This window comes from Rhinatrema bivittatum, chromosome 4 (assembly GCF_901001135.1).
Source record: "Rhinatrema bivittatum chromosome 4, aRhiBiv1.1, whole genome shotgun sequence".
Classification (NCBI taxonomy): domain Eukaryota; kingdom Metazoa; phylum Chordata; class Amphibia; order Gymnophiona; family Rhinatrematidae; genus Rhinatrema; species Rhinatrema bivittatum.
The window spans coordinates 132,634,485-132,648,251 of NC_042618.1; the positions used below are offsets into that span (position 1 = coordinate 132,634,485).

Sequence of the window (13,767 nt, forward strand, 5' to 3'; positions counted from 1 at the left end):
AGCCTGAAGCAAAATGAGGAGCAACGTCAGCCCCACACATGTACACCCTATTTTATAACATGCGTGTGCTTTTAAAATCTGGCTTGTTCCATTTTCCTAATAGAAATATTGGAGTTTAAAGCCTGGTGTAATATTTTCAGTGTTGCCTTTTCTTAGGTAAGGTGGTTCCTGCTGGAGTGTTGGAAGTTGGTACTGTTCTAGTATGGGAGGTCTACTATGTATATAATTTATAGTTAGAAAGAGTACTCTTATTTTTCTCCTGTGTCATTCTTAACAATAAAAGTAATACCTGGCCTTTTTTTTTATTATTTCCACCCTAGATTGTAATGAGCAGTATGTCACATATGTGAGAACCATCTGTCAGGTTGTAACGCCTGTAGAAATATGAGTAAGAATCAAAGTACAGGGTTGATTGTACTCATTAAAAGAAAGAGTAGCAGGCCCCTGTGCACAAGTAAGTCCAGGCCAGCCGGCACTACTGCTTGCTGTCTTCAGTCCTCCCCATCACTACACTGCTACTGCACTACTCTCACTGTCTTGAGAGTCAACCGCAGTCTTCCTCCATGCCCACCAGAAGGGCGATTTCATTAATTTCACTGCAGTACCAAGGATCCAGCGTCAGACTACTAAAAAGAAAGTAACGTGAGTAAACGATTTTTCTAGCGCTCTGGGGCTTCTCCCAGCGGTCCCCCGCCCTCATTACCGACCGGACTACAACTCCCAGGATGCCCGGAGGCACGCCGCTGCCTTTTGCCTGCGTGTCCCAGGCCGGCTGGGCTTAGTGGAGCTGAGAGCTGCCAGGAGGATGGAGGGGAGTGGAGTTCTGCTGCTCTACGGGTTGCTCCCGGCGCTCTTGCTTTATTTTGCTGCGCCTTATATCAGGTCGGTGTTCGATAATCTTGCGGGCGGCGCCTTTTATCTTCAGCCCAGGGTCTCTTAACGGAAGCTGCAAGTTCTGTGCGGGGGTCGGGTAGCAGCTGGGAGTCTGGGACTAATCCTGGGTCAGAGCAGAGGCTGGGGAGCGGCGATTAGATGTTCATACGGATTAATCGACGCTTTGGGACGTCACGGGAGAAAGTTCTTTTGCGAAAGATGAGATGTCTGGAGTTTGCCCTCAAGTGATTCTTTATCCTAATTGGCAAGCGTAGTGCCCTTAGTAATCGGAGGACAGAGGAGCGCCCCCTTGGAGCCACCACTATTAAGGGGTGTGGTCTTTATTTTAACCCTTTCCTGTTACTGCTTCCTACGTTTTCTTGTCTTATTGTTATAGTGTGAAATCTTGAACATTTTATATATTTCCTTTCTAAAGAAATTGATCCAGTATTTCTAGTCTCCAGCTATTCTATTGCCTGATTCTCTTTTTGAACTTTAAACTTTATGGTAAGGGTTATCCACTGAGGCACTGGCAAAAGGAAGGTGGCTAATGGAGTACTGATTTGTTTGACCTTTATTCCTAATGTTTCTAAAAGCCTGTGGAAACAAGCTGTAACTAATTGTAGCTAAGGTAAGCTTTCATCCTCCCGACAACAGAAAAAGATCCACTTAATGCACTGATGTGTTAACGTGTACAGGATTTGTGAAATACAGTGTCTTTTCAATTTTGATTTATAAAATTTGAACAAATGAAAGAAAATCTAATAGATGAGAAAGCTTAGCACTAAACAAAGTTGTCCTTGCTTTACCTTATCTATGCCTACTTGTTTAAAGGCTTCATTGGAGTCCAAGGGTGGATTTGTAATCTATAGTACCCTCCTGTCAATACCCCAAGAACAAGAAAAGAGTTTAAGAACATGTCCATTGTAGCTGAACTTTTAAAATGGAGAGAAAGTTAAGAAATTATCTTATTTAACAAGGAATAGCCTATTCTCTATTTTTTTTCAGTAGTATGTAAGCCTAATTTAAATAATAAAAAAATTCTTAAGACTTTATGAACCTCAGTTTCCATAAAATGCTCAAAGTGGTGGACAGCAAATAAAATACAAAATCAATTTTAAAAATCTTATGGCAATAAAATAAATATCAATAATAGTGAATATAACTTTAAAATCAATAAAGAACAATGTACATCTATCTAAAAATGTTAAATAGATCCTAAAGCCTACCCTTAGTTCATAACTCAAAGGCTTGTTGGAACAACTGTGTTATTACTATATACCAGAATGCTAAATTGTAATTTGTTAAAGGCATCGCCTGTGGAAGAGTTCAAAAACTTTCACTGGAAGGATTTTGCTACAAGTATAGATGGGGTGGATTACTTAACAGGGAGGAGTGACCCAGTTTTACAATGTGATATGACCGATTGTTTTTCAGGAATAACATCAGCCAATGGGTAACACTTGTTGCTGTGATGCAATCTTGCCCTGTGGAGCTGTTTTAATTCACTTCTCCGAGAGCAAAGTCTGAAAACCTTGGCCTGCCTTTGCAGGCAGTAGTGCTTATGACTATTCCAGTGTCTTCCGATTATACAGTCTTGTGTTGTTCCTCAGAATTAAATGCATGAGATTGTGGCCCAGGATCTGGTTTCATGGCAGATTCTGGTACGCTGGCTTTTTGTACCTCTCTTTGTAATTCTTGAATAAAACGTCTAGAGATCAGTTACTTCACCTGTGGCCGTTATTCAGCCTTCTTTTAGGCACTGGTACCAAGGATGAACTGATACATTAATTCAGTTAGCATAGTGCTGATGCAGAAAACTTTGATATAGCCCTTCAGGCAGCTGGCAGCATGTAGCCAGTTTTGGATTATTCAGCATCCGGAAGATTGTAAGAGGACCAAGAATTTGGATGTTTGCAGACAGCGTGATTGCCTCGAAACAAACTAGGCAGCAGCTTGTGGTGTCCAAGTTAAATTGGCATAGATTGTTAATCTTCAAGCAGACTGTAAGCTGAGGTTCCAGCACTGGAGACTATGCGTGAACCTGAATCAGTTTCTCATTGCTTGACTTTATTCTCTTCGCTCACCGCTCCAACCAATCCACCCACCCATCCATCCTCCTGATACACCAGACCAAGGATCTGCCAGGTTTCCATATGCCCTGGGAATAAATGAATACCCAAAGGGATCGGGATCTTGGACAGGTCTCTTTCAATATTTTCATAAATGACATTGCAGAAAGATTGTGGGAAAGATTTATCTTTTTGCTGATACCAAAAATCTGCAGTAGAGTAGACAGCCAGGAAAGTGTGGAAAACGAGGATGGATTTAGCAAAGCTTGAGAAATGGTTTAGGTTTGACAGCTAAGATTTAATGCTAAAAAATGCAGAGTTATGCATTTAGGGGCTGCAAAAACCCAACTGAGAGGTACAGTTCTTCCAAGCATAACAGAAGAGTGGGGGTTGACTGTAGCTGATGACTTTGACCAAACCAGGAAGATGCTTGGCTGGAGAGGAATGGTCAACAGGAAAAGGGAGTTGATAATGCCCCTGCATTAGGTCCCTGGTAAGACCTCATGCAGGGGCAACATGTACAATTCTGGAGACCGTACCTTTTAAAAGGATATAAACCAGTTGGAGTCTGTTCAGAGGGTGGCTATCTCTGTCCCCTTTAAGGGGGTATGTATGCGAGTACACAGGTTGTGAGCCCGGTCCAAATGGCAAAATATCGCGCGCACAAGAAATCCCAATATTTGCATTATACTGGCTCATAGTGCACACATTTTGAACTCTGTTTATAAAACAGTTGCACAAAAGAAAATTTTTGTACACATAGCCTTACAAAAATGAGAAGGAACATTGATGGCTACACTCTAAAGCTTATGGGGACAAAAATCTAAACGTGTATACACCCTGGAGGAAAAGCAAGGTAGGGGAGATATGATAGAGACATTTAAATATCTCAAAGGTTTCCATGCACAGGAGGTGAGTCTCTGGAATGAGGAGTCATGGAATGAGGGCAATAGGGGGGTAGATTTGGGAGTAGTCTTAAGAAATATTTCTTTACACAGAGGGTGGTGGATGCATGGAACAGCCCCCAGTGGAGGTGGCAGAGACAAAACCAGTATCTGAATTCAAGAAAGCATGGGATAAACACAGGGAATCTCTGAGGAGTGATGGGAATTGTACAGCTAAATTAGTTGCGCAGATGGGCAGACTGGATTGGCTATCTGGTATCTTTCTGCTGTCCCGTTTCTCTGTTGCTTGACTTTGTTGCTTCCTCTTGATGTAATTTGGGGTACATTTTGCTTTTTTAGTTTTCCATTTTAGTTGTCCCAATCTTGTCCTAGGTAGTCCTGTGCTTTGTTTGTAAAATGGTCCTTATCTAGAGTCCCTTTATGCTGTAAATTCCTGCTTTCTGTTTGATGGCTGCCTGTCATTCTGATGAGGTTAAGCACCGCAGTGGCCTGACTCATTTAGATTTGTAATGGGGGGGGGGCGAGTTCCAAAATGTTAAAATCATCGTGCAAAAATTGCAGGTAAGGCTTTGGGCCAGTTCTGTTTGGAGCAAAAAGCTGACCAGTTCCTTTGCTTCACAGTCTCAAAATAGCACCAAATGATCACTCCCTGTCCCCCAGTAACTGCAAGAAAAATATCATTCTGCCAAGGATTTAATTCCCTGCACCTGCTGTTGAGTGAAAAGATTTCACACAAGTCGGCAAGCAAACTTTTGGGCAAGCATGCCTTGCCGCTGGATTTGCTGTGGGAGATTCCCTACCTCTAAATTGTGCAAACTGATTTGCAGACTTTTTTTTTTTTGCCCACTTTTCCTGGAAAACTTATAGCCCTTTGTTTAACTGCTCACTGAATTACCTGAATATTTTTACCATAGACACAAAATTGGTAAAACACATTCATACTTGGGGCCCTTTGTTTTCAAGTTGAGTTTAACTTGAATAACCCTCTCTTGTTATGCACATCAAAGCAGTTTGTAAATGATAAAAACAATACTTATTCAAACCTAATATACATAATAAAACTTAAGAATTAACACACAGCATCATCTGAGATCCAAAATAATCTATAGATGCACTTTAGGAGCATTGCGGCTCCAGAGGTGGGAGTAGGAGTCTGGGAGAGAAAGAAGTTAGGGAAAATCTTATCTTTCTCAAACTTAAGATCAGAAGAAAATCCTTAAACTGGTGTTCCAGTTAGTGCATGAACTGGGATCTGACTCACTGAAATCTGTTGGGGGGTAACTCAGTGTCCAGGTGCAAGGTAGTTTCCCTTCCCAAAGAGAGGTTAAGTACCTTTAAGGTCACATCATTGGCCTTGGGGATCGTCTGACTGTTACTCCGTTATGCAGTTCTGTAGTTTGCTGGGCACTATGGGATTCTTCAGACTGCAACCATTTTGGCCTTTCTTCAGCAAAATTATATACAAGACAAGGCACAGAAATCTTCTTTCATAGGATGCAGGCAAACATTTTCTCGCTCCTCAGCCAGCTGTCCTGAATAGCTCCGTTTGCAGGTTGATGCAGAATGCTGCATCCGAAATATCTCCAGCTGTGACTTGGGAATTTTGCAGAATTGAGGCCATGGATTTAAAGTCATTAGTTTGCTAAGCAGCTCTTGAGGGGTTAATAAACATGTTGATAAAGGTGAACCGGTAGATGTAGTGTATTTGGATTTTTAGAAGGCGTTTGACAAAGTCCCTCATGAGAGGCTTCTAAGAAAACTAAAAATCATGGGATAGGAGGCGATGTCCTTTCGTGGATTACAAACTGGTTAAAAGACAGGAAACAGAGAGTAGGATGAAATGGTCAATTTTCTCAGTGGAAAAGGGTAAACAGTGGCGTGCCTCAGGGATCTGTACTTGGACTGGTGCTTTTTAATATATTTAAAAAAGATCGGGAAAGGAATACGAGGAGTGAGGTTATCAAATTTGCGGATGATACAAAATTATTCAGAGTAGTTAAACCACAAGCGGATTGTGATACATTACAGGAGGACCTTGCAAGACTGGATGATTGGGCATCCAAATGGCAGATGAATTTTAATGTGGACAAGTGCAAGGTGCTGTATATAGGGAAAAATAACCCTTGCTGTAGTTACATGATGTTAGGTTCCATATTAGGAGCTACCACCCAGGAAAAAGATCTAGGCATCATAGTGGATAATACTTTAAAATCGTCGGCTCAGTGTGCTGCAGCAGTCAAAAAACCAAACAGAATGTTAGGAATTATTAGGAAGGGAATGGTTAATAAAATGTCATAATGCTTCTATATCGCTCCATGGTAAGACTGCACCTTGAATACTGTGTACAATTCTGGTCGGCGCATTTCAAAAAAGATATAGTTGCAATGGAGAAGGTATAGAGAAGGGCAACCAAAATGATAAAGGGAGGAGGAATAGCCTAGTGGTTAGAGCAGTGGACTATGAACCAGGAGACCAGGGTTCAAGTCCTGCTGTCGCTCCTTGTGACCTTGGGCAAGTCACTTTACCCTCCATTGCCTCAGGTACAAAAACTTAGATTGTAAGCCCTCTGGGGATAGAGAAATACCTACAGTACCTGAATGTAAACCAGTGTGATATCTCAATTGAGATCAAATGTCGGTATATAAAATAAATAAATAAATAAATAAAATAAATAAATAAAGGGGATGGAACAGCTCCCCTATGAGGAAAGGCTGAAGAGGTTAGGGCTGTTCAGCTTGGAGAAGAGACGGCTGAGGGGGGATATGAAAGAGGTCTTTATGATCATGAGAGGTCTTGAATAAGTAGATGTGAATCGGTTATTTACACTTTCGAATAATAGAAGGTCTATCCCATCGTGACACACCTGACAGGCCACGCTCACATGTGTGACACACTGCTCATTACAATTCACAGTGGAAATAAAAAGTAATGGTCCGGTAATTATTTTTATTGTTTAAAATGACACAAGGAAAAGATACATATTCTGTCTGAACAGAAATTGCATAAATAGTAAACATCCCACACCAAAACAGCACCAATTTCCAGAACTTAAACAGTAACCACCTTACCTAAGAAAAGGCAACACTGAAAATATTACACCAGGCCTTAAGACACCAATACATCTCCTATTAGGAAAACGGACCAAGTCAGGCTGCTATAGAGCCCTACACAGAAACAACACGCCAGCAGAAAACCTCACCTGAATCACATGTGCTGACCCTCACCTAACAAAGAATAAAGAGACCAAAACGCATAACTAGAAGCATGCAGACAAAAACTGAATTGGAAACTGCAACAAGCCAGAGTATCTGTATGCAGTGTAATAAAGGAAAAAAGAAACATCACCCATCCTTATAAAACAAATCAAGAAATATAAAATCAGTAGCAGTAAAACCATATTAACAAAAATAACAGATTATTTCGAAACAGCTGATGAGTGGAATATCCAATAATTAAAAACTCACATAAAAATTTCTAGATACCAATAAAATATTTCAAAATAGCAGACACAAAGACCCAGTAATGAAAAATAAGCATACAAAAATGTTTTTGCTCTGCATACCTGGGAACGTTTGATATCCAGGTCTCCTGAGATTGTTTTGAATTAGGATGAGGGGTGGTTTGCTTGTAACTTTCTCTTCTCTCTGTCACATACCAGCGCGCTCTCTCACACTGGCTCTCAATTACACACCTATACACACATGCTCTCAGTCACTCACATATACACATGCTTTTTCTCTCTCACTTATATAGGCTCTTAATTACACATTTACACACATGCTGTCTATCTTTTCACGCTTACACACAGGCTTTCAATCACACACATATATGCTGTCTTTTTCTCTCACACACACTCTCATTCACGTGCTTACAAACATGCGCTCTCTCATTTACACACAGGCTCTCAATCACATACTCACATGCTCCCTCACCTAAACCAGCTCTCAATCACACACACACACACACACACACACACACACGCTCTTACTCATACATACACATGATCTCTCTCCCACACAAAGGATCTCAATCATACACACATACTCTTTCACACAAACAGGTTTTCAATCACAAACTTACACATACAGGTTCCCAATTGTAACTTACATTCATGCTCTCTCTCTCACAGGCAGGCTCTCAATCACAGACATACTCTCTTTCACATATACAGGCTCTCAATCACTCACATACATGCAATCTCTCACACACACACAGGATCTCAAACACATATGCTTGCTCACTCATTCACTCTCTCTCTCCCCCACCCCCCCCCCCACCCCCGGGAACTAGCAGCAGCCTTCTCCCAACCCTAACCTCCTTCATTTTCAGCCCTCGTGGAGGAGGAGTCTCATCAGCCATGGGGGTTGACGTTCTTCTTCATTTTTCTCTGAGCCGCACTGCTCATTCCTTCGGGCCGACGCTGACCATATGAGCATGGTCTCTTCTTCCCGCGCAGGCACCCGATGCTCACCACTTCCTCTTCTGGGCCACGGGGGGGGGAGGGGGATTGGCGGGAAGAAGAGACCATGCCAATGCCGGTGCCGCTGACTCCAACTGTCCTGCCGCATTCCGCCCGGGCTGACAGCATTTTAAACCCGGGTGGAGGAGGACCGGGGAGCAGCTGGGTCAGCGGGGGACCGGGAAGTGTGGCGACACACTGGTTGAGAACCACTGGTCTAGGGGGCATTCCATGAAGTTAGCAAGTAGCACATTTAAGACTAATCGGAGAAAATTCTTTTTCACTCAATGCACAATTAAACTCTGGAATTTGTTGCCAGAGGATGTGGTTAGTGTAGCTGGGTTCAAAAAAGGTTTGGATAAGTTCTTGGAGGAGAAGTCCATGAACGACTATTAATCAAATTTACTTAGGGAATAGCCACTGCTATTAATTGCATCAGTAGCATGGGATCTTCTTGGTGTTTGGGTACTTGCCAGGTTCTTGTGGCCTGGTTTGGCCTCTGTTGGAAACAGGATGCTGGGCTTGATGGACCTTTGGTCTGACCCAGCATGGCAAGTTCTTATGTTCTTACTCCCTTCAGGGACCTTGTTGCATCAGTAATTATTTTCAACTTAAACATTTTTATGCAGTTCCAGTCTTAGTTGTTCAGTTTGCCAGACATGTGATAAATCAACCAGCCACTAGATAGTGTCCTGTTCCATGCAGGGGACTGGCTAAAGCCAGTAAAATGGAGGGAAGTAAAATGGTATCACTAGATGGGTGAGCAAGAGGGTTTAGCTTAAGTGACTCAGTGGCTTAAGGGGGCAACAAGTGAGAGAAAAATCCCAAACTTCCCCCTTTGCCTCCCCTCACCCCCCTCCTAAAAAAAAAAAAAAAGGCTGGCCCTGTCCTTATTGATAAGGTGGGAATGAGTTGATCTAATAACGAAAATAAATAGGAAACGCACCTGGGTTATGCGCACAAGAAGTTCATTGACGGGCCAGTGCAGAAACCTGAGCGTTAAAACTGTGCGCTGCAATTCAGTGCACAATTTCCTAACGCAAAGGCTAATGTATATATTTTCAACTCCCAATGCAGTAGGCTAATGCATCGGGAGTTTAAAAAAAAAAAGAGAGCGGGCTGCGTGTAAAACGAGTGGTCGACACAGGTGAATGCACATTTTCTCTGACAAGTAGGTCATACGGCGGCAGCCACCACCACTTAGCTGAATAAGTCCATGCTTGTTCAGCTATGTGACGAAGTTCACCCCTGCCACAGAACCGGATAAGTCAGCATTTATCCAGCCCTCTGTCGTGGTTCACTGCTGCTTAGCCCGGTAAGTACTTATCCAGCTAAGTGGCGTTGGCTGCTACCACTTACTCAGATAAGTTGCTAGTTATCCACAAAGCATGTGACCTTTTTTTTATTACACTGGTTTTAAGAGCCGGCGCAGTAGCACTAGAAACATAACTTCATCATATAAGTTCTTTTTAAGTTTTCTATTGTACATTCCTATATACTTTTATCCTTTAGCCACTATTTTATGTATTAAGTTCTAACGTTCCCTGTAAAAGCAACGTTTGCTACCTTTTATGTTATAATGTAAACTGATGTGATGTATCTAACGAACGCCGGTATAGAAAAATCTAAAATAAATAAATAAATAAATCTCTGACCCTAGAGTTAATTTTCCGACGCTAAGAAAATGCCAGCCGGGCTCATGCACTGTGCTACTGCCTAATGCCCTTATTTGCATGGGATTTCCATGCGAGATCACTAAGCATTACTCCTGCTTTAGAACGCTCATTTTATGAGCATAAAACGCCTTGCTGCATTGGCTGTAAAGTTTACGCTCACAAAATGAGCATTTAAATGGGGGCCAGAACGCACCTTTCTCCATCGGCCTGTGAGGTTGGCCCTTCCTTGCTTTCGTGGAGCCATAGTGCCTCTGCTTCTCAGTCCCTCGTGAGGTCTCACAGAAGCGTGGGGATGGGGGCAGTGCTAGGCTTCCTCTGTAGCATGCAGGCTTTGCTGGTTTCTCTGCTGCGGCGTGAATTTGCATTGGTAGTGTAATTTAAAGATATTTTGCACTCCTTAACTCCAAAATTTTGTGTTTTTGTTCTAGGCGGTATGTTGCAGGAGGAGTGTGCAAGTCGACAGCAAAGCTTCATGGCAAGGTTGTGATAATTACAGGTGCAAATACCGGTATTGGGAAGGAGACAGCACGAGACCTCGCCCAGAGAGGCAAGTGTACCACTTAGAGGGGGAATAAGGGTGCCTTGGGACCCAGACAGTACCCTTCTGCTCCTTTACCCTTGATCTGTCTTGTGTGGACCCCTCCTGGGCTTGATCCCTGGGGTTACTGCTCCATTTGCCCTCCTCGCCCTCACCACTTAATCCAGCACTTCCTTCTAATCCTTTTTTCAGACTGAACTTTTCCCTCCTATACAATTTGAGCTTCTAGTTCAGTCAGGACTAGGGCCGGCACCATGAGCCTTCATTTGCAACCAACCAGATACTTCCCCCTCCTAACTCACTTAGCCTGGTCATCACTGCAACAGGGCCAGGCCCCAGAACTCCTAGAACACTGGGGTCATGCCCTCTAAATCCAGCCACAAGGTCACTGCATGGGGTTGTGAATGCAGCTGACTGGGGAACAGAAGACCTGACTCTGATCCTCCAGATGGCAGCAGCCATCACTGCCGCTGGGCTGACCCTGCTAATCTCATTTGATGGACAACTTCTCTAGCTGGTCAGTAATTTCTTAATTGGTTTTGTGAGCCCCAGCTGTCTCCTGCTGCGAGAGTGGATGCTCTTGTTTTCACATCTGGAGGCACATTGCCTCAGCAGTCACCGAGGAGATTTTATTTCGTATAATAATAACATAAGAAATGCCATATTAAGTCAGACCAGTGATCCGCTGAGCCCAGCATCCTGAATTCTTGTCGGTGGCCACTCTGGGTTGCTTGGAAGATTCATTCACTGTTCACGCCAGCAATAAGAGATGCCCTTCCTTCCTGTCTTATAATTGTTAATGGACCTGTCCTCCAGAAACTTGTCCAAACCTTAAATCCAGCTGTGCTACTGGCCTTGTCCACCTCATCCAGCAATAAATTTTACAGCTTAATTATGCATTGATTGAAAAAAATACTTCAGTTTGTTTTAAATTTGCTACCAGCTACTTTCTTTGCATGTTCTCTGTTCCTAATATTTGAAAGCATAAATAATCCTCCCCTATTTACTTGTTTCACCCCACTCATGATCCTTTAAACCTCTCTCCTCCCCTCTGTTGTCTCTTCTCCAAGCTGAAGGGTCTTAACCTGTTTAACCTTTCTTCATAAGGGAGCTGTTCCATCCCTTTTATCATTTCTGTTGTCCTCTGTTTCTCTTCTCTAACTTTTTTTTTTTTTTTTTAAAGGGAGAGGGGACATGTGCAGAACTGCACACAATATTCAAGGTATGGTCATAAAATCAGACCATATCAAGGCATTGTGAAATTGTTTTATTCTCCTAGGGGTAGATTTTCTAAATCTACGCGCGCGTGAACAAAAATCCGGGGTCGGCGCTCAAGGGGGTGCACATTTGTGCAACTTGCGCGCGCCGAGCCCTGTGTGCACTGCTTGTTCCCTCCGAGGCCGCTCCGATTTCGGAGCGGCCTCGGAGGGAACTTTCCTTCTACCCCCCCCCGCACCTTCCCTTTCCCCTACCTTTGTTGGCAAAGTTACGCCAGCCGGAGGCAGGTGTAACTCTGCGCGCGCCAGCAGACTGCTGGTGCGCCATCACCCGACCCGGGGGCTGGTCTAGAGGCCCCGGAACGCCCCGAAAATCACGAAGCCCCGGGACTTACGTGCGCCGCCGAGCCTATGCAAAATAGGCTCGGTGCGCGCAGGAGGGTTTTAAAAGGGTTACATGCATAACTTATGCGCGTAACCCTTTTAAAATCTGTCCGCTAGTTTCTGATATTGATTACAGTGTAATAAGATGTGGGATAAAACTGTGTGCTGGAATTCAACACACGCAGGCCGAAGCAGAAAGGCGCGTTCAGCTGAATGCACCTTCCTGCCTGCCCTTCACTGCACATTTTCTGTGCACCAGACTTACTGCCAATGCAGCAAGGAGTTATGTGCGCAGAAAATGTGCTTCCCTAAAGGTTTAAGGTTTATTGTTGCTTATATACCGTTGTCTCAGCATAGCCTTCACAGCGGTTAACATTACAGTAAAATACATTAAAAGAAATTACAATCGATTATAATAATAAAACAGATAATGTTAAAGATACAAAAGAAATAAATTAATAAAAATAATATCTGAAGCCATGAATAATAAACCAATAGAATACTAAAAGCATAAAATATACTTCCAGTATTATTTAAGGTTAAAATAGGGAAAAAAAACCCCCAAAGCCACCTGTGATTGTACAGTTACATATCTATTTCTCCTCTTCGCTATAGGCCACATGGCATAACCATGTTTTAAGTTCTGCTTTAAACTTATTTTTTTCCTGCTGCGACCTCAGTTGAACTGGTAATGTATTCCACAGCTTTGATCCTGCAATTGAGTGCCCTTTCTCGTATTTGACTAAGGTGTGCCGATTTAATAGTGGGAATTGATAAAAGACCTTTATGGTGTACTGCCTAGTGGCCTCATGTAAATCCCATGCAAAAGAGGGCATTAAGCAGTACTCCCTGATGTAGAGCCCGGATATTTTAGCATGAGAGAGAGAGAGAAGGTTCCAGTACTACTGCGCTTCAAACCCCCCCACAAAAGTAAGATACATCATCTGGATAAGTTCTGATTTATCCAGCTAAGTGGTGGCAGCTGACAGTTAGCCGGATAAGTACTCTCCTCTCTATTGGGCACTTTTCTGAGTTAAAATGTGAGTTTGGCCTCTGCCGAGTGCACATTTTAAGGTCAATGTGCTTTTTTAAACTCCCGATGCATATTGTTAGCTTGCTGCATCCGGAGTTAAAATACATTTTGAGTGTTAAAACTGTGCATTGAAATCCAGTTTTAACCTTTTAGATCCTGCTCATTGAAGGAATTATTTCCTGATGCCCCTTTTTACATATCTTAGTTAACTAGACCCAAATATGGTATAAATATGGTATAAAAAAATTTCCAAATAATTAAGTTTATGAAAAAATGTTCCACTTGTGGAACGTTGGTACCTAAAAGGTTAAAGCCCAGATTTCTGCATTGGCCTGACAGTTTCTTAATGCAAGTGTTTAAAAAAAGTTTCTAACTCCTGATGCAGTGTTGCGCTTGGGCGTAGGTTGCAGCCCCTTTTTTGGATCTCTGTCTAATTCCCTTGGTAAGGCCCAGGCTTCGGGCCTAGGCCTGATGGGCGACTTCCCCCACCACACCGCCCCTCCCCAATTTTTAAAAGAATGAAATGTCCACTAAATTTCACTGGAATTTAAATTGTTCCATTTTGAAAATGGCCCAAAACAAAATAGGAAATTTAATCTCATTTCCTATT

General features: G+C 42.8%; 1 protein-coding gene across 1 annotated transcript in view; it reads left to right on the plus strand.

Annotated features, from left to right (window-relative positions):
* The first annotated feature begins 730 nt into the window (after positions 1-730).
* LOC115090131 (retinol dehydrogenase 12-like) overlaps positions 731-13,767 on the plus strand; it is a 36,851-nt gene continuing 23,814 nt past the window's right edge. The window contains exons 1-2 of the mRNA XM_029598856.1: positions 731-882; positions 10,414-10,532. Coding sequence (XP_029454716.1) covers positions 806-882; positions 10,414-10,532 — 196 coding nt within the window. The 5' untranslated portion in view covers positions 731-805. The remainder of the gene's footprint in view (positions 883-10,413; positions 10,533-13,767) is intronic.